General features: G+C 29.8%; 1 protein-coding gene across 1 annotated transcript in view; it reads right to left on the reverse strand.

The window, feature by feature from the left end:
- The window catches only part of nAChRa7 (nicotinic acetylcholine receptor alpha7 subunit), an 86,194-nt gene extending 78,815 nt beyond the window's left edge, over window positions 1-7,379 (reverse strand). The window contains exon 1 of the mRNA XM_011507722.1: window positions 6,989-7,379. Coding sequence (XP_011506024.1) covers window positions 6,989-7,037 — 49 coding nt within the window. The 5' untranslated portion in view covers window positions 7,038-7,379. The remainder of the gene's footprint in view (window positions 1-6,988) is intronic.
- Between the last annotated feature and the right edge of the window lie 15,493 nt (window positions 7,380-22,872).

A 22,872-nucleotide genomic window follows, 5' to 3' on the forward strand; every position in this document is an offset into this window, starting at 1 on the left:
TGCACATATCCATGAAGATTAGGAATTTTACTGCAATCAAGGATAAAAAGCCTTATCTATGATACCACAAAGTTACCATAATTAAATGAACAAATAAATTGCTAAAATTGATTAGTGATATTAAAATATAACTACAAGTTTATTACGTTTCTACGGAATTTATTTATCCATGATAAATCGAAAAAGCGATAAGTATTTTACTTTTTGTACTTTCTTTACTATTCTGCTCCTTAGCTTACTTCTTCATATTTCTATCTCTTATTCTGAACTTTTCTTACTTTGTTTATCTATTTATTTAAATGCCTTTGTCTTTTTGCATCTCACTCCCTCGGTTTCTTCAAAACTTTTCGTTATTGTTATAATTGGCACTCGTATGAAAAATTGAATTTGCCTTTTTCCCATTGAGAAAAAAGAATTTCCTGTCCTTAATTGTGATGAAAATGGATCGCTTTGAGTGTAGAAAAATAATTTTCATTTTAAATAATACTAAAGTCTTATGATAAACAATATGAACGACCATAAATTTAATGTGTTTTATTTAAATTTTTTGACTTTTCATTCAAATGTTGAAATTCTAGGATAAAAATACACTTATATATTAGATATTCAGTGTTAAAATAATAAATCTGATAAACCTTTCTACAAACTATAATGCTTAAAGACAAATACGATAAATGAAATGTTAAAACATTTCAACTGCCAATTAGAAAATCATGTCTCAATATCAACATAAAATTATATTTAATTCATTTAATATGTGTATATACAGGTATTACTCATTTTTTCTGTCACTGATATAATGAAGGCAATTAGCTACGTAAGATAAGATAATTGTCTTGACTCTAGTCGTCATTAGACACATGATGTATTTATGCGGACGAGTTCGGTACTTCCTTTTCTAAAAGTCATTTTTTGCTATGCCCCCGAGACGAAACAAAGTTTATCTTCTTCCTTTGTATTCATGTGGTAAACGTAAGAGTGCGAATTTACACGATGTAGTACGGCTCGCGGGCAAATTAAATTTTATGCTTTTCTGCAGTGCCAGAAGTATGACGAAATGTGCATAAAATAAATTCAACAATGTATTTGCTACTATTCATACTCTTTCATAGAATTGTGAATACATGTAAAATTAATCGAATAAGGTGGAAATTATTTATTAAACCGTATATTAAAATTAGAATGAAAAAATTATAAGTGTATTATATCTTTAATATGGAGTTTAAAGAAAAAAAAAATGAGTATTATAAAAAATGTTCTAAATAACATTTACAATTACAAAACTACATATCTCATTATGTAACATTATACATAAAATGCTTTATTTCAATGAATTAAATTCTATTTAAAAACTAGTTAAAAGTATTTCATTTGTATAATTAAATAATAATTATATTCAGAAACAAGAATACGTATAGTTTCAATTAATAAGCACTATTTACATTGTTTAATATATATTTATAATACCAACGATAATTTAAAGTTTAAGGTTAATATTCTTTAAATTATAATTGTATTAGCATGTATATCTAAATAATTATCTATAGTTCAGAAAATTTAAATTTAGATTGGTGTAGATAAAAATTTAAAAATTCCTTATTTTCCAATTGTAAAAATAAAAGTGTACCGTATTAATAATATAAAATATAATTAATAATAAAGCGTAATAAAAAAATAAAAAAAAGTGTTTCAAATTTTAATTTGCTATAAGAAAAAACGATAAAATAGGTTAAAGAATTCTATACAATAAGAAATCTGAAATTGCGATGTAAGAAAAATGTCAATTTAATATAAAAGTGGATAAAAATAATGAAAATAGTTTTACGACTATAGGAAAAATTAACATTTTTTCGGAAATCCTTAGTCGCAGAATGTATTTTTAAAATATTCAAAAAATTTAACTATAATAAAGTATTTCCCAGTTATATATATATATGTATATATACAATAATAGACAAAATGTGTATATTAGTAAGAAAATATTTCCATTTAAATTGCACGTAAACGAATATTTCGGAAAAACGTATATCAATGCAGTTAGTGCTATTACTTGAAAAACTATCGTACGAATCTAATCAAAGTTTCACAAAGTTATTTTGTATATTCAATTTCTACAGTTAATGAAGAATTCTGATGAGAAAATAATATTGTTTATAAATAAAGAACGGCAATCTTTTTAAAGCAAAAATTATATCCACGTTTTGATACGTTTATATTCTAAATAAAGAAAATTTTATCAATATTCGTTTAAGAAAAATATTTAGTCGATGTAATGAATAATTTTAATATATCAACCTTAAATAATTTAAAACAATATTTATTCTAAATTACCTAATTAAGTTCTAAAGAGTGTAAATTTTGTTATAGAGATACCTATAAAATTAAATTTTATTAAATTATTATTTAAATAAATTACAATTTACTCTTCCTGACTATTTTTTAAACGGTGAAATATTGGAAGTAAATTTCTTCTCCCAGTTTTCTCGACAAATTCTTAAAAATTGTTTTTCAGTTCGTTGGCTGCACACAAGCTCTTAAAATGTATTAAGCAATTTAGAAGCAATTTTGCACTTCGGTTCGAAAATTTACAAACTCTGCATAAGCTTTCTTACGTGATGATCCCAAACGCTTTATAAATAGAAAATTTAATTTTTGTTGTTTTATGTATATAATCAATTAGAGTTATCGTGCAGTAGATACTTTCGAAAAATTAAAAAAAAAAAAACCCAGATTTTTGTTTAATGCCCTCATTAATATATCTTGGCAATAATGTACATGTTTGTTTAATGTCAAAAATTTTGATAATAACTTTATTGTTCTTCAACATAACATAACAAATGGCCGAATAGTTATATTATATATAAAGCTTATAAAGAATGTGTAACAACGTCAGAAATCGATTTCCTGACAGCTTCAACACCTACAGCCTTCACAAATGCACTTATCAATATATTTACGTATAAGCTGCGGTAGTGAACGGCTTACTATGTCACTTCAAATAATATGCATTGCGCATAAATCGGCGAATAATATGCATCTTTAAAACTGATATCTTTTATGAAACAAAAGGCCTGTCTATTAAGGTGTTGCTTCAAGCGCTTAATTGTCTTATCACATTTTTCCATACAGCTAATTGAAACATTTACTTTGTGCACTTAACACTTCTACGTAGTTATTATTTCACTTCTTTTATTGGGAATATTAATAATGAAGGTGGATATTTTTCTATAGCATTTAGTATTATAATATTTTCTAGGGTTTTTATGATAGTAACACGATTATTTGTATATTCGTATTTAATTCTCTAATTTAACATATGAATAATATTATTAAACAACTTTGTATAAGCTTAATGAACAACAACCAAATATCATGCGTTGATTGCATATGTCTTAGTAGATGAACTAAGCTAATTAATATTGTCCTTTTATATCAAGGCTTCGGAAATCCGATGAATATGCTCGTGAAATACGAAGATTAGATATTAAGAAGATACTAAGTAAAAGTAATACAACGATAATGGTCATGTGCATACGATCAATATATTGCTGAAGTAATTAATAGTTAATTAATTTAAAAAGACGGTGATAATGAATTGGACTCTGTATTGAATAAACCGAATATAAAAAAAGCATAATGTTAAATATCTTTATATATTATTACTATAAAATATCCAATATCTATGCTATTTTTCATATAAAGAGAAATATTAATTAAATTGTAAATTAAAATAAATGTTAAAATAACAGTAAGTCTTCAAACTGTGATTTCAGATAAGATATTAATTATGAAATAAAATATTATCTAATTAATAAAATAAAATGTTAACTTATAAAATTTCAAATTATATTTCGATTTTGATCTTTATTAAAAGAAAATAAAAATTTTGAAAAGCGAAATTAAATTTTCAAATTATTGAAACAATTGCAATAGTTGATAATTATTAGTATATATATATATATATTTGTATGATAATTTACAAAAACTTTTCTAGTTTTAGAAAATTAAATATTAAGATTTATTTAACAGATTAGAATAAAGATTTTTGTTTTAGCATAATAAAAAAAAATGGGCATATTAATTAATAAAAACAATCATCTTAATTATAGTTTGATTTCGTACAAATATATATATTTTAAATAAATATGTATATTGAGAGTAAAAAAATTAATTGAGGTAAAATAAAAATATTTCCATTTAAAAATCATCTATATCAAACGAGAGACGACCGGTTTATGTTTGTTTAGATGCCGAGAATAAATATATTGGAGGAATAAGGAAAGGATATCTTGTCTGAGCCATCAAATTATATATATTATGTATATTATATAAAATTATATATATAACAAATTAGCTCTATGACAAATTTTATAATTCCTCATAATGGAATATTAATTGTAACAGTGCAATTATCTCAAATATTTTATATTATATAATTAAACATTATAATTGTAAAGTATGCGTATGACTCGTCGTGAAAACAGTAAAATAGTTCTGACTGATAAATTTAAAGCAAATATTGTATTGAAAGAAAATTTCATCTCTTCAACTAATTTAAGAAGAATATAATTATAAAATAAAAATATAATATTAACTTACTAACTTGTAGTAATCCTTCATCAAACTTGATCCTATTTAATAAAAATAAACCATATGTATGGGAAGTTTTTTTTTTCATTATTCCTATTTTTATAGTTAATTATTTAAGTATCAGTTTTAGTAAGAATTTTTAAGAAGATATAGCAATTTTAATCTAATAATTTATAACTAAAAATACTAAGTTCAGAACATTGAAAAAATAAATCCACGGGAGTATAAAAAGTAGGAATTTCTGTAATAAAATAATGAGCTTTAGAAATGGGTAGGAAAATTAATATTTTTAAATGTTAAATATTATTAAATGTAAATGTTAAGAAAACGTGTTAATATTATGACAAATCAAAATTAAAATTGAAATAAATGAATGCGAAAATGGTAAAAATCGGAAAGAATCAAATCTATATATGACAAGAAGTTTTATTAACGTAAAAGTCACGTACACTAAAATGGTTTGAAATATGTCGGCTTAAATAAGAAACGAAAGATAAACGTTAAAGATTTCAGTGAGAAAATGAAATCAAAGTGAAAATTTTATATAGACTATGATATATATATATATATATATATATATATATATATATATGAGAATGTAATGTCGAAAGAGCAGAGGAAATATATAAACATTGAATTGGATTAACATCATACATGAATAAATTTTATTTGAAATCAATAAATTAATCATAATTTTTATTTTATAAAATAAACTGTTAAATCAATATTGACATACATAATAATGTTTGATTGTTTGATATCGATAATTTTCTTCATTATAATTTAATAATAATTACCATTATTTTTAAAATCATGTAAAAAACGGAAAGAAATATGAGTTTTGATACTATAAATATTGCGAGTGTATATTAAAAATTTATAATATTGTTTATATAATTGAAAAATAATAAGGTTTATTTATAAAATATTATTAAATTAGTTTCAAATAAAACTATGTAATGTATAGTCAATAAATATGAATATTAATTACTTGACGGATTGAATTGTTAGTGAATCTTTAGACTTAGGGTGCCTTTCAATTTTGATTTTACAAATTATTAATATAAATGAATAATATCTTGTTATTTTTAACAAACATTATTTTATATTTGTTATTAATTATTTTCAATACTATTGTAAAGTATTTTGATGTGTCTATTACCTGGATAAAAATAGGTTTTTTTAGTCAAAAAATTGTTGCTAACCGCACTAATTACATCATGCAATCATCATTCATGCCAATTTCTTTTTATATATCATGTGAGATTGAGAACTTTGTTTGACGCGTTCATCTTAAATATTGATATTAATCAAAATTGACGGGAAAACTCAAGTGGACCATATTGCGGTGACAAATTTTATCTCAAAGTATTTTCATATACTTAACGTGGACACATGTCACAGCCAATATATGATTCATCTATGTATCTGAGTACACGTATATTCTTGCCTTATTTCTATACAAATTTCTACTTATATTTGCGACTGTATGTATTTATGGTAGGCGCGAGTAACTTTTCCAACTTTGAAACAAGGATGATCTGATAATTTATCAATGATAATACAGACACGCAATTGCAGATAATAACACATTTTTTCAAAACATAATTATACATTAGTTTATAATTTCTGTTCAATCGAGTTTAACTAAAAATAAGCAAACTAGGCTATTGATTTATAAAATATCAATTTTTATTTGCAATTAAATTAGGCTTGCCACAGGATGCGTAAAATGTTAAATTTAGACAGATTCGATACCGATGGCCCGTTATAATGCCTCTATTTCACTTAAATTATTCACGCTTAATAACAGAGATTCAGCCAGGTTTAATAGGTTTAAAAGCTTTAAAGTTGTAAGAGTCGAAAAGTCTATTTAAATTACATGAAAAAGTGGGAGGGGGAATCGAGACGCGTCGCGATAATTAAAAATCGTCGAATCAGTAGTATCGATACTACAGGGCAGCTTACATTCGTTACCGCGAAAAGGATTCCCAAGATATTTCCCCTCTCCTACCGCTCGATTTTTTAAAGCTTATTTTTTAAATGTCATTTGTCATTGATTTTTACGTACATTGGCGTTTCACGTGCTTCGGCAATTGATTATGAATTATGTTAAAAGCAAATGTAACGGGCGATTTGAAGTGTAAAAGTTCGTGCTGTCCAATCGTCGTCATTCATTTAGGATGAAAGGATGAATGTGGCGAGGGATGAGGAAGGGAGGCACGTAGCGAAGTAAAAACAAATGAAAATGAAAGGAAACAGCTGGCATGCCGAGGAGGCACCTTATCCCCGTTTCAAAGTCCACCTCGCGCCCATACCTTCCCCATCCCCCCATTGGCTTCAATCTTTCATATGCCAATGCCTGTCTATAGAAATATGTAAGCGCAGCTCGACTCACCCGACGCAGCCAGGGCGATCGCCGCCATGAGTGTCCAGCCACCTCTCATGTTCCCGTCTCTGACTTAAAAAAGCAAGCTGCTCCTCCACCAGCTCCAAAGGAGGTTCACCTCGCGGCAGCCGCCGGCTCCACGGTCCCAGCTCCAGCTCTTTCCCCCTCGTTCCAATCTCCTCGATCTCGGCTCAACGTCTCGCTGTGCAGGCCCAACGCGGGCTCTTTCCCGTAGACGAGGCGCGACGATCCATCGCTGCTTTACCGCTCGCTTCGACAACCAGCATCCCAACGACGCTGGCGACGACGAGGTGGTGGAGAACGAGCCCCTAGTGCTCTCGCCACCGTCGCCACGACTTCCTCCTCCTCCTCCCCCTCTGCCTCCACCTTATCCTCACTTCCTCGGGAGGACGACGACGGGGACGACGACGGGGACGACGACGGGGACGACGACGATGCTCGAGGAGGCGACTGCCATCGAGGAGCAACCGACCGATGTTGCCTCCCGACCGTCATCCCGAGCCGAGCGTCGCCTCCACATTCTCGTCCCTAGGCTCTAGGTACCCTTGGCTGACCGCTCTCGATCCTCCTCCCAATTCTTTATAACGGTCCCTCGCCCCGCCTTATCGCACTCGATTAAAAATTCACTTCACAGCGGGCATGTCGATAGGAACACTCGCGAGCCTGCGATGTTCAGCCTCGGCGATACCCTCCCACCTATCGCATTCCCACATACTCCGGCTTTTTCAGCCTTGAGATAATGATGCTGACGATGCGCTAAGCAGAGACTCGCATGGGAGTGCGGGAGGGCGCGCGCCGATATAAATGAGCGAGAGGCGTATTATAAATCGATCGAGCTTAATGTGTATCGCATCGGCCTCCAATGGCTATGTGAGCCTTCCGATTAAACAGGCTTATTACTTTCCTCGGTCGACCTTGCGACCCCCTCTCACCCGCTCTCACCCGCTCGGCTATTATCCTAGATAGACCCTCGTCCTCCCGCGCTCTCGATCTAGCGACAGTTGGCGCGACCGTTATCCTTGCATCGTTCCAGCTGATCGGAGGGCCAAAGCTTTGCATGCGATTGACGATGACAGCAGAGGCGCCAGTGGTTGTCTGCGCTTCTTCGCACCTGATCGACGTCTGCTGGCTGCTGATTCTATCGCGCGTGGGCTTGTTTTCCGACAACGTCCACGAGAACGAAGATGACAGTGGCGGCGACGCGCATCGCGCTCCCTTTGGAGGGGAGAGAACACGAGAAGCGGGTAAAGATCGTGGACGCGGGAGGAGATGAAGACGAAGAATGAGCTGTAGGAGGAGGAGGAGGAGAAAGAGGAGGAGGAGAAGAAGAAGGAGAAGGAGGTGGTGATGGAGGAGAAGGAGAAAGAGGAGGAGGTGGTGGTGATGGAAGAATGTAAGGAAGCAGCGCAGCCCGCGCTAATAACAGTGCGCGAGGGCTAAAAAAAAGGTTTGGGAGACTGGAGGACGGAGAGGCGAATAGACGGAGAGAGCGAGCCTGCGAGATAAAGGCGAGCTGCCAGTGGCGCGAAAAGGAGCGATCCTCGCAGCGAGCAGCGCTGTACTGAACTACCACCACTGATGCTGTGCTGTAGCAATCTCGCCCGGTCACCCTCTATCGGTTATGGGAGAAAAGGCAAGAGAATGGCTATGGAGAGTGGGAGGTGGCGCGCAAGCGAGAGAGGAAGCTTTCGTAGCACCGTAATGCGCATACAGCAGCCGCAGCTCACACACGCACGCGCAACGGCTCTTTTTATATGTCGTTTTATCTCGCTTCAACGCTCGCTACTTACGGACGTGCCCTCTTTTACTTTCCTGTACGCGCGCTCTCTTACAGCCCCTCGTCCCGACCACGGCTAACCCTCTCGTCAATTCTATCTTGGCTGTATTACGCGTCTCGCTTCCCTACTCATTAATCTATTTCGCTCTCGCTTATTCACGCACGCGCATACCTATACCGATACATACGCACACACGTGCTCCTTCGGCCCTCTCCCCACATCCGACTCGCTTGGTCGCTCACCCCCGCCTCCCTCCCACACACTGCCAATCTCTTTCTATCACTCTCTCTCTCTCTCTCTCTCTCTCTCTCTCTCTCTCTCCCCCCCCTCTCCCACTCTCTCTCCGACTCTCTATCCATCTCTATCTATCTATCTATCTATCTATCTATCCATCTATCTCTCTCACCGCTATATTTCTTTTCATAACAGTTCTAGTCTAGACATGCATACGCACTGACCTGTGTACGAAAACAGTAACATACGAGCTTCTACACACGTGTCCAAAGAAAATCGTCACATTTACGTACTAAATATAATGCACTCATATACGTATACACTACTCTTTGTTCTACATCTTGCTTCTTTAGCATTTTTTTCTTTTCTTCTTCTTTTTTTTTTCTTTTTTTTTTCTCCCGCTGAGAAACGGCATCTTTCTCTGCCTCGCATGCATGCATATGAATATACTTAAAATTTCTCTTGCACTTTGAAATTTCTGAGATGTATTTCTTTCTCCGTTACAAACGCTTCCTCCCTATTTCTTCCCTTCTTCATTTTTCTTATTTTTCCCTCTCTCATCTCATCTCATCTATTTATTTAGCTCTTTCTCTCACTCTTACTCCTATTCCCTTCCATAAAAACTTACTCTACTGCTCCTTGCATTACCCTTCCTAACCTTGCTACCTTACTCCTTTGGAACGCCCTATTGCCTCTTTCATCTCCTTTATAGTTGATAATACTTTTTATTTCTTGTTTTGTTTATCTCACACTACAAGCGTCCTATAACCAAGCACACGAATTTCTGCACATAGGTAATATTTTTGCTCGTTCTTATTATTTATCCTGTACACTTAGAAGCCTATCTCTTTCTATCTATATATATCCTTTACATATATTTTTCTCATAATTATGTTAATTTCTGCCTGTATTATTACGATGAATCGTAAGAAATCATTGGCACGACATTTGGTACTTAGGGCGATAGGCATATATACTTAATTTTTCCCCGAACTTGTTATTTGATATTTTATTGAGTCTATTATGCCTAGTTTCATAACAATTCCTTACACCAATTGTATTTACTCGTGACGATAAAGGCAAACAAAGAAACTTCGGGCTTATACTAAATTGCGATAACGCAACACGAAACACTGTTTCTTTTACTATTTACATCGCTTAACTACTATGTTAGCTACTGTATGATATAGAATATCTTGCATTTCGCTTTTGCTGCATAAACTGTCAACGTAAAAATCCACATATTCAAAGAAAGCTTTGTATATTTACAAGACGCGCGTGTTTTAGGCAGCAGGTAGAGTTCATTGAGCTGCAGACTTGCAAAAATGCTTGCGTGATATCTTGTTGACAGCATGTACAGCGAAGATTTTTCTATTCCTTGCTCGCTGTCTGTCTGTCTGTCTGTCTGTCTGTCTCTCTCTCTCTCTCTCTCTCTCTTTGTCTCTCTCTCTTCGTCTCTCTCTTCGTCTCTCTCTCTCTCTCTCTCTCTCTCTCTCTCTCTCTTCGTCTCTCTCCATAGTTTCATGACAATCCATCTATCTCTATTTTTTCTGGTTTTCTTTTTAACACTTGCTATTCACTCACTTTATTTTAATATCTTCGCAACTCTCTCTCAACTTGTTAAGCCTCTATAAACACACTATATGTATTATAGTGTCACTGATAAATGTGTACACCAAATTTAAAATTCTAAACAGCTTGTATATGTTAGTATAGACTAATGTTGCATGCGATATAAAGCTGGGAGTGAAACTTTTCACTCTTTATCACTAGCTTTCTATCTTTTATTCTCTCGTTTAATATATTTCGCTAAGTACTGACTGCGCTGACTATTATTTATAATACAATTAACACAACATTTTTACTTTAAAAAGTTACATAATGAAAGTGGCCAATGTAACTATTGTAACTAATGTAACGATTCAAACAGTATCATAATAAAATAAAAGATCAATTTATTTCGTATTTATGTAGCTAATAGGTGCTTAAAATTCTTAAAACTTACCCTATCTTTATTTAAGTATATAGATAAAACTACTAATAAGCATCACATAAAGTATTGCATTAGTTTTATAAATTTTATCTGAAATAAACATTTTATGATGAACATCTTACTTAAATAATATCGAAATTCTTTCTATTATTACTAACAATGATTTATTTACAGATAATATTTAAAATAACCTTATCACTCTTGCTATTTAATATTACATAAACATCAATAATATGCAATAAGAAAATTCTTATATAAATTAGGATCTTAAGATTTTAAAAACTTATCTACATAGTTTAATTTTACAAATGAACTAATTATCAAAATAATATAATCGATGCTATTAAGATACTTTCAATTTTTGTAATTTTAAGTTAAAAATTTTTATAGATTTCGTCAACAAATATGTGAGGACGATGAATTAAAATATAAAATTAAAAAAATTTACAAATAGGAACTGCAAATTGAACAAAAATCATTTGTCTCATATAATAATTATCGGTCATATGTCGTAAGTATTTTTTAAAATATATAAATTTCTTTTTCATTTTTCTCCTTTAAATATACATTTATAACAAGTTATAATAATTAATATGGAAACAAATTTTACAACGAAATGTTTTTAAAATACTGATACTCTAATGATAGCCTCGAAAAAAAAAAAAAAATACTATTGTGACGACATTCAATTGTAATAGTTCTGAAACACTGGTTTTGTATACATTAACTTATATTATTCTTTCTCCTCGTTGTTACTTTCTTCTTTTATACGTCCCTCTCTTCGTGATTGACCGCCCGAATCTTATCTTGGCAGAAAATTAAATCGACTCGTTACTATAAATCTCTGCTTTTATCTTTCAAATGCATAACAGTCATCGTGTCCATTCGCTTTCATCTTAGTTAATTTTCGTAAGTTGTATATTATTTTATTCGAACCCTCCAACTTTCATTTGTCCTCTTTGCTGCAGTCCGAATCTCTCTCTCTCTCTCTCTCTCTCTCTCTCTCTCTCTCTGGTTCTCACTTGCTCTCCCTCGCGCGCTTTCTCTCAGCACCATCCTCCCGCACAGATTCAGTATCGTCCATAGGGCAGCGCTGGTACAGGGATGTGTGTACCAACAGACAGTAGCAGCAGTGGAGCACCACCACAAAGAGTAGAGAGAATCGTTACTATGGCGAGATCAATATGATAGGAGTGCGCATGCCTCGATACGTATCCTTGGGTGCACGTACTTTCGAATGCGACTACCGCCACTGCCAGCGACGACGACCGACGCCGCCGTCGCCGTTTGCTCCACCTCGTTCCATTCGCACCATAAAATCGCTAAAATTCGAAACGAGCACGCGCTATTCTCATTGCGTACCCTATTTTCTCTTTTTTTCCATTTCTCCTCTCGTTATTTCTCTCTCTCTCTCTCTCTCTCTCTCTCTCTCATTATCTATCTCTCATAATCTAACTCTCTCCCGCGTTTTCTACTTTCCTCGTGCTAGCGTGCTCGGTCTGCGCGCGCTCATAATCGCACGCATGCTTACCAAAAACTCATATTATTATGGGATGCTGCATCTTTAAGTATGTACAAACGCGCACACGTGAGTTTTCCCTAGTGAACAATTTTTATTTTACCCTTTAATTTACAAAGAATTTGTTAAGCTAATATTATAAAATTGTAATACTCAACAAAAGCTTATTGCATTTCTTCTCTTCTCGGCAATAATCTTAGCTGTGAGATGATACCATTCAATGCCCTTCTGAACTTAACAATTCAGTCTCTATTTTAAATAAATTAAATAATGAAATCATCTATAAAGAATTAGTCTTGTATATTAGTTTTTATTATGATTGTGAGAGTGAGAAAAAACGTAAGCGTAAAACTTGAATATAGTTTTGGTAAGAATTGATAAAACTTTTATGTTTAGAGAAAAAAAAAACTTGAGGAATTTATATAAAAATTAGAACAGATATTGGTAGACTTTTCAATGCTTATACATTATATAATCAAATAAGAACAATTCGTATATATCAAAAATACTCAAATATGCACGTAATTAAATTTATACAGACTACTTATAGTATCGTATTATCCAAATTATTATTACTCTTATTTTTCATTATCCAATTATAATTTAGATATAACAACAAGCTGTTGTTGTTCCATAAACTATTTTATTACTTGAACATTGAATATTATTTAATCTAAACATTTTTTCGTTGAAATTTATAAATTTTTTTAATAAATCATTCGGATTGTCCAAACTAACAGATTTCATTTATTTATGCTATAAATTCAAACTCAATATGCCTAAGAATAATAACACGTATGATCGCAACTACTACTATGATATTCGTTATATAAATAGAAATCTTATAATTGAAGTCAGAATGAAGCATTCTTATCATTAATTAACTTCTTAAAAATAAAATGAACTTCAAAAATTAGTAAAATTTTATATAAGCTTACTACAGCTTATTATTTATATTTTATTAGAATCTATTTTTCACATTTCCAAGTTGTGTAATATTTCATAATAATAATTATAATAATAATAATAAGTAATATTTCATAAAAATTTTGTTGTCACTAATGAATGTGGTTTGTACATGTTTAAAGAATTATATACAATTTATTATATTATATATCGTAAAGTTTTTTTTTTAGAAAATATATGATAAACATTAACTGATAAGAGGAGAGTCTATGGAAATAAAACAGTTTAAACTGGAAATAAAATTTTATATTTATGGACAGAGACTATTTACATTTGAATATATATATATATATATATATATAATAATTATACAAAGTGTATCTAATAATTGTAAAGATACGAAATTCATAATATGCATCGTTACGTCAACAAATATAATTTTAATAGGGGTGATGCATAGGATTTCTTTAAAATACAAAAATGATTTATTTGAAATTAATACATGACAAAATAGGGTCTATTGAGAGAAAGAAATTTTTTTCCATATTTTAATAATAGATCAAAGATCTTCTACTATCGTAAATAGTAAATTTATTTCTTTGTAAAGTTTGACAAGAATTTCAATCACACTTGCCCTAAATCTTATGAGTGTTTGATCCAAAAGAAACTTTTCATTTCACGAGTGAGACTAATTGTTTTTTCTATTTATATTTTAAAATATTTGAAATAGATTAGCATTTGATAGATTAATAAATAAAATAGATGAAATTATGTGTAAGATCTTTAATGTCATTTGAGTTTATCTACTTCCTTTTAATTGCCCATTAAACTAATTTTAATTTTAAATAACTAGCTTATGAAATTTTTTATCTACGTAAATAAGTATAAAATAATTAATGTAATTATAGAATTACTTATTTCTAGCAATTTTGGATATTTAGTAATAGATACTCTTAATCAAAATTATAGTTTTACATATGTAATTTCATGATGAATAATATAAAAATTGCCTCGTCGTTGGTGCTTAATATTAACATGATAAAGCACCTTTTTTATACATCAAATAAATAATTTTTATTATTTTATTCCATAACTTATATTGATTCATCCTTATTAAGGGGAAAACTCAATTTTTATTGTAGTTCTAGAGATACTGTAGCAACTACAGACAGAGATTTACTGTAAGATGTCAGTAGTATTTTCCCTCTAGCAGAGAGAAATCTCATTTAATCCTCGTAATGGATTATAATAAATAATACATTTAGTTGTATCGATACTTATAGTAGCAATTAAATCTTCAATTTTATTATAGCTGTATGAGATCTACATACGCATGTGAAAATAATTAATTTTTTTATATTATAAGAAATATTTATTAGAAATGTTAATGATAAAATATTAAATTACATACTTTTTCTAAATAATATCATATTATATACCTCAATTTCGTTCATTTTTTATACTGACCGTAATTTTAGTAATATTAAAGCTTTAACAAACGAGAACAAATACTAAAGCCGATCTGTAACAGTAGCGTTTGTCAGAATTTTTTTAATTATTCAATTTTTCATTAAATAAATTAATGGAAATTAATTTAACTTATGTCACACATTCATGACCGTAATAAGATATAAAAGACATGTTCTTTAATATGCGAAATATCATCTATCTAATTGCTTACGGCAAACACCGATAAAACATGTAGCGAAAGTATGGCCATCTAGTGGTCATACCCATACTAATCCTAGTCAAGTCGTTAATGTGTTTTCTCTACTCGGCGGTGTACCCCCGTTCACATACACATGAATTTATCTAATATGTAAAAAGCCACATGGAAAAAATATCAAAATTACTCGGAAACAACTATTCATATAATTATGTAATATGTCAAAATTCACGGTAGTATATGTATGAATTTTTATAAATAACGATTAGTTGCAATTTATTCAACACAATGTTTGAGAGAAATTCATTGAAATTCCTACCGAAATTGGCCAATATCAAGTTATTTCGCTTAATTATCTGTTGCATTAGTATTCTATTCGTCTTCTACATTTTTTCTAGATCGAAATAACAGTTTTTAAGTATTAGGTAAACTGAAACAGTATGCTGAAAAGTAACAAAGTAGTCTAAAGGATAGAAGGTAAGTAGACAAGTGTCAACTAATGGCACTGTCATACTCTATATATGTGCAAAAAGTTTGTCCAAGACAAAATATATGACCTCATAATTTTTACTAGTATTGGTCGGTTATTGTTTGCTCTGCTTTTTCTTACTAATTAATAGTTGATTGAAATTTTATCGACCTTACTTTATATTATTACATGGTATTAATAATTGATCAAACTCTACGGGTCAGTGGGCTAATAAAATTGATGATTCCATATAATCATATTTTAATTATGAAATTAAAAACTACAAACTTACATATTACAAAATAATAATAATAATAATAATAATAATAATAATAATAATAATATACGTATTTTTAAATTTTCCAAACAAATAACTTAATATTTTATGATATATAAATCATAATAAATATATTTATATTTATTTTTTTATTAATTTAAAGTAAAATTAAAATAATATATTTTATTGAGCATCATTTGCAATAAATATGTGTGTGTATACATATATATATATATATATATATATATATATATATGATAAAAAGAAAGAACGATTATCAAAGATTAAATTGTATTCAAGCACTGCACATAAAAGGCTAAATAATAAAGTTTGCGAATACGAAGATTGAAATCAGAATTTCGTAAAGTAATATAATTATAAGAAACTAATGAAAATAATGAAAATATACGAATCTCTCAGGGGAAATATAAAGTCTGTGCATATACCGTTTCACAGAAAATATCGTCATGCTTGTGTCTTAGAGAAGAAGAAAGGACAAATATATTAAATGTTTTATATGAAGTTCACCCTCCAAATGTATTACTCTATATTCTTAGATAATATATAGTGCAAACAATAAGTAATATTTAATTCTAGACTCTTGAAGTAATGTTACCATTATTCAATTTTAATCAAGACAAACTCTCTCACTATTCTAAATTTCAACAAATACATTTACATTTTTAAATGGAGCTCGAGATGATCTGATATATATACGCGGTTTGTTAAATATATTCAGGCTCATTATAAATGTTTCAAGTTTTACTTAATGAACAGATATAATTTGTAATTTATTCATTATCATTACTTTCAATTGTACATTACTTTCTTCTCACGGACTGAAAATTAAATGTACAAATTTATCGAATGTTAGTTGAACCTGGAAAAGGAATTAGCCAGATCTAGGATATGTAAATGGTACGTCAATGAGAAATAACATATAAAACTCGGTAATATTACAGCGAAATTTTGTTCTTCGTATTTGTAATCGATAAAATCGCGGATAAAATTATAGATAAATTTAATAAACCTATAAGAGTAAAATAAATTATAACATAACATATGTATGAAATAAATTTTTTATCTAAATATATAATTTGTATTAAAATATTTTATAATCATTAAAATATAAGGATTTATCTTACATTTATAATACACAAGATATTTTATTTATGCAAGTCAGTAGGAGTTGAGTTAAAATGAATAAATGAAATTCACGAGCCGGAAACGATCACCTCATACAATTTCAATATTATCTTTATATTTTTCCATTGCATATTTCAGTAAACAAGCTCATGGGAATTATATTACCGATTCAACAAAGTAAAATGAATGATGTGTCAAAGTTATATGGAATTCAAAAGTTATTTCCTTGTATTTTTAATTTCAGAAGTGATAAATAATACATAATTTAGAAACTTTGAATGTAGTTTATAAGTGGTATTTACAAATTTAGAACAGTATTTGAATAATAATTAAAATGAACATTTTGTCTTTATTAAAAACCAATTGAGCCAATTATGTGTGTATACATATATTAGTAATAAATGCATTGTCATAGAATAAAATTTCTTTAATGAATAACTAACTTATATCTGCTTATTAGAATAAGGAACCAAAAATTATTATACAATAAACATACAATAATTAAATAACAATTGTCAATCTATTGAAATAATAATTATTTTGAATATTATTATTTAAATGATAATTCCTAAATTAGATAAGCCTCGTTTATCATGATTCTTTAATAATTATTTATTCGGTCATCAGCAAAAATTATATAAATAATTTGCTTGTAAACAATTTACAAGCATTAAAAATGTTATCCAACATTCTCAAACTCAGCCATTTTAACAATTTGGTAAACTAAAATGAACTAATTTCTAATATTATTTAAAAGCTTCTTATACTAGTATGAAGTTCAACATAATACTTATTAAAGAATTGCCATTAGGACTCGAATTATGATAATATTCTCATTATAGTAATGATTACTGTGGAAAAATTACAAATAAATTATTCAATATATTATGATTTTTTTGTTTCTTCCTGACAATTGAATTGATTTATTTGAAAAAAATTCTATCGCAAACTGTTTTTTATGTTTCGTCTACTTAATTAACATATGCCGCTGTTTAATGTTTCATGCAATCATAAAGCAAATTTTTTTTTTAAACTAATTTTGATATTCGTGAAACACCTTTTTATCGTAAGTTATATATATGATTTATTAATTTTGTACAAACGTTAATGAATGAACAAACAATCATTATAGAATAACCAACATATAGAACTTAATAATACTTCATTATTACTTAATAATATATCAATATATTGATCTTAAACATTAATAAAATATAACAAGAATTTTTTATCTATTCATTTGATATCTTATAAATCCTCGTATTTCGTATGATTTAATGCTACATTTGTATTTGTTCTGCCTTTACTTTGATAATATATAACTTTCTTAGCATTAAATAGGCCAAAGATCTTCAAAATAAAAATCATATTAAAAAAAAAACGAATAAATAAATAATATATCTTTAAAAAAAAAAAAAAAAAAAAAAAAAGGAATTTTCCCACGAACAAAATTGAAATTAAGACAATTTGTAAGAAACGTAATTGATCACTCTTTCAATTATTTTTAATTTTGATATTTCTTTATCATAGTAACAAATAAAATATTCTATATTTATATTTTGAAGTAATTCCATTAATAATTTTATAAATATAATGATTATATATATCTTCTAGCGTCTCATCCTTCTTAGTATTATATTTAAAATAAGATAAAACTAATAATTAACGTACATTCATTAATTCTAAATTATTTTAAGATACTTCACAAATTGTAAACATTTTTATATGTATTTAACTTCTATTCTCGCGCCTTAATTGTTCAATGTACATCTGAAATTGAAAAATATATTACAAATATTAATAAATCTATACAAACGTAGGTATTTGTTGAGAAATGAAATATACATATTACTTTCGACAAAGTAAAATTGATGTATGTACGTAAAAACGTACATAAATTTTACTTAGAGTCGGCACTCCTGCATTATGAAATAATATATGTAAATGCGTTTATTAAATAAATACAATTAATTAAATTAAATAAAAATATATTTATATTTACACATGTTATATTACATGGTATATTGTTGTATTGCGTGTGTGCGTATGTATGCATAGTGGGTTCATACATTTATCTATAAAAAAGCATATACACGTATTTTGTTAATTTTTTAAGACAACAACTTTTATAAGTAATGCAAACTAATATTAATTTTAATAATAATAAGAACAGTGTGCTAATAAAAAAAATTCTAATCTCTGATTTTTAATCATGTTTCCTACATTTGTATCAATGCTATCTAATTATAATCATAAAAAAATACTTTGATGATACGCATTCATATAATTATATATTTGTATACCGATTTGTTTACTTTATTATTTTAAATAACGTTTCATTTATAAATATAAAACGAAATTAATACAAATAATGAATAAGAATTAATTAATATAAATTTAAATAATAATAATTAATATAATTATAATAAGTTTCATTATTATTCAATTATTTTTTATATATATTTTATTAATCGTTAAAGCTCATCCATCCGTGCATATAATCATAACAGTTTATTAATTGTTTTTTTCTATATTTTTGTAAGTAATATACGTGTGCGCGCGCGTACGTGTACGTACATACGCAAATACACATATAATTCATTTAAGTCGTGATATAATTTTTCAGAATACATTTTAGTTAAATAATACTTTTATAATAAATGATTATCAAAAAACGTTTCTATTAAAATTCGATATTTCACCGTTAATGTCGATCTTTTTACTAAAACGAAAAAATCTGAATACTCACAATGGCAAATATTTTTCCAATTCATTTTTAATTTGTTTCTTACAATAACATTGTATCATCTAATTAGCCAAATATTCAAATTTCTAGTGAAAATAGTTTATTAATTGAATTTCGTGTAAGTCGTTATAATGGGAGCTGATTTGCCAATTAGAAATCCATTCAGAGCACTGAAAAACTGTCACTACAAATGTTCAATAATTTTCAAGCTTACTAATATGCAATGCAAGTAATATTCACAAAATCAGTTAAAAGAGCTTTGATAAATTGACCATTGGTGGAAAATGACGGATTCAATAGATGTCGTTGACTGCAATGACACAATCTGCGAATGTAGGTCATTGTTTTGGCGGTTGCTCGATGCTCAAGAGGTCGGCCAAGGTAGATGAGCATTATTACTAGTAAAGCCTTTTCGCAAAACGAAACTTTAGAATTCTATCGATGCTCTTATTACTCGAGGAGAGCACGACTTCCCCACTCTCTTAATAAAATAAGATAACTAGTCTTTTGAATTTACCCTGTCATACGACATTTGGATCCCGATAATTTTACCATCTTGCGCGCAATGTTCGAGCGCGGCAGCGAGTACCATTAGTGCCAATGAATAATCACTGTCACTCGCTCGTGACGGGATAAGCGAGGAAAGTCTACGCCACACCGAAGACTTCCAAGGCAAATCCACGTCTCCGCGAGCTTGCCAAGTCCTTCCAACGGTCTATTGACTACGTTCTAAAAAAAAAAAAAAAAAAAAAAAAAAAAAAAAAAAAAAAAAAAAAAGCCGGCTTTTTTTAAAAAAAAAAAAAAAAAAAAAAAAAAAAAAAAATGTCGACTTCTATTCGGTTAATTGTTTCGCAAAAGTGCTCTTCACATTCCGACGAATAATTCATTTTCGGCGATCGGTCCAGACAACGCCCTAGAGACTAAAGGCGGCCGCCTCGCGACGTCTGCACTAAATACGGAGGGACTAGGGCTCAGTGTCACACGGACGTGGGGCTCTAGAGGTGTTGCGCTTACCGCTCTCGCACATATGGCAGGTACTCCCACCGAGATAATGTGCTACGCCGTCGCAGTGTCGTAGAGCTCGCATTAATGTTTGCGGCACCGCGCCCATATAATAGCAAATATATATATATATATATATATATATATATAACAATTGACATTGTTCCTATAGTGACTAATTGGAGCAGTGCGTCATTATATGTTAAAGAAGCTTATGCCGAAAAGTGCAATGTTAAATTGATAATTTTAATTCACTGGTTCGCTATATTACAAACATTGTGCATTATTGTAATGAATTAGAATGTGCAACTAATGCATCGTGATTTGAAATATGGGAAAAGCGTACAGTCGCAGTGCAGCAAAGAAGGACCTTTCGAACATCGAGTCGTACCGCAAACTTTTGGCGCCACGATATAGCCGTTGGAACAAATAGGCAGGAATGGTAGCAAAGAACAATATTCGGACAACTGATGACGAGGCGAGCTTTCATTAATCAATCATCGCGGACAAGTTGGATTTTATAGTTTTTATAATTGCGATAATTAGGATTAAAGAGACGATAAAATGATGATATTCTGTAAGTTACAACGCACCAGTATGTGGCTTAGCAGTTTATCCAGGCTCAGAGTGCCTAATTATAGGTTTACTTGTTTAAAGAAACGTTACTGCTTTAACATAAAAAAGTGAACGATCGCGCAAGGTTACATTACCAATTACTGAGAAATATATTGCGCGAATCCCATGAATCCTCGCGATCTCGGATGAGAACGTAGAAAAAGTTTCGTCTAAAATAAAAGTATAAGATTGGCTAAGGAGCTTTTATCCCCCTTAAGAGAGTGAAGAATTGTGTACCGCATCCAAGCCCTTCACGACAAGATAAAGTAGCCATCTCAAATGTATTCTAGATCTTCTAAAAGTTCACAAAGTCAATAAGGTTTACCTAACCTTCGACTTGAGCGCAAAAACATAAATATAATTCATAAAACAATGTAACTATTGAGTAAGTATATGTACGTTATTATTAAGAATTTTGAGTGAGTGTATGGAGGTTATTATTGAAAATTTTTCATAAGCTGACGAGAAATTTATGTTCATCTTAAAAGCCTTATACATATAAAAAAAATTGCTAATTAATGTGTCGAACGATGTCTTTAAAATTCGTCAAGTTTTATTAAATTACGAAGAAGAGCTAAAATTTAATATCCTGACTTGTCCTTCACCTTAAACAATTTACTATAAAAATGGATTATGTACAAAAACGGCGTAGCTACAGGACTAAATCGTTACACCTCATTCTTATTTTATCCTCAATATGATAGATACACGATGGATAAGTATTACGTAAACAGTTTTCCGATTTAATCATAATTACTTTCATGTACATCCTACATGAACATAATAATTCTATCGATAATTACACGTCAGCAGTCTTACTTATTCTTACGTTGTTACAATCATCAACTTGTGATTGAAACTACCTAGTTTTGTATCAAGTTTCTCTTGGGATTCCTCCGGCAACTCTACACTTGGAATTTCAGCTACGCCCTTAAATATATATGCACGTGCATGTTTGTGTGTGAGCCCATGCATGCGTGTGTATGCATTTATATATATCCTAAAACAATTAAATTGTTCTCAATACTGATATAAGATTTCTCTGACGATAAGATTAATTTTTCAAGAGATCAACATTAAAATATATTTAACAATTTATTGTGTTTTCAGGTACATACTACGTAATTCGTGCACTTATACGTAATATTCAAGTTCTCTTTTTCAAATAATGCAATCTAGTCGCTAAGAATTAATAAATTTAATATGTTAAATGTTAAATTTACTTAGTAAATTATTATTTTTTAATTATAAATTTCAGATGTGAATGTTTTTTAATCATGTTAAAATTATGTCAATGATACAAAATTTTTAGTATTTTAAAATATTCGAATATCTATATTTCATTTCATTTAAATGTTGAAATGCTTTACTTGTTCAATAATTTTAGAAATTCATTTTGACACGTTTTCCATAAAAATAATATCCAACGACTATAATCCCAGCTTTTACCCAAACGCACCACACGTTATCCAACAGAATAATTGACTATCGGTGGATTATAAAAAAAAAAAAAAAAAAAAC

Source organism: Ceratosolen solmsi, unplaced genomic scaffold (assembly GCF_000503995.2).
Source record: "Ceratosolen solmsi marchali unplaced genomic scaffold, CerSol_1.0 scaffold1, whole genome shotgun sequence".
NCBI classification, from domain to species: domain Eukaryota; kingdom Metazoa; phylum Arthropoda; class Insecta; order Hymenoptera; family Agaonidae; genus Ceratosolen; species Ceratosolen solmsi.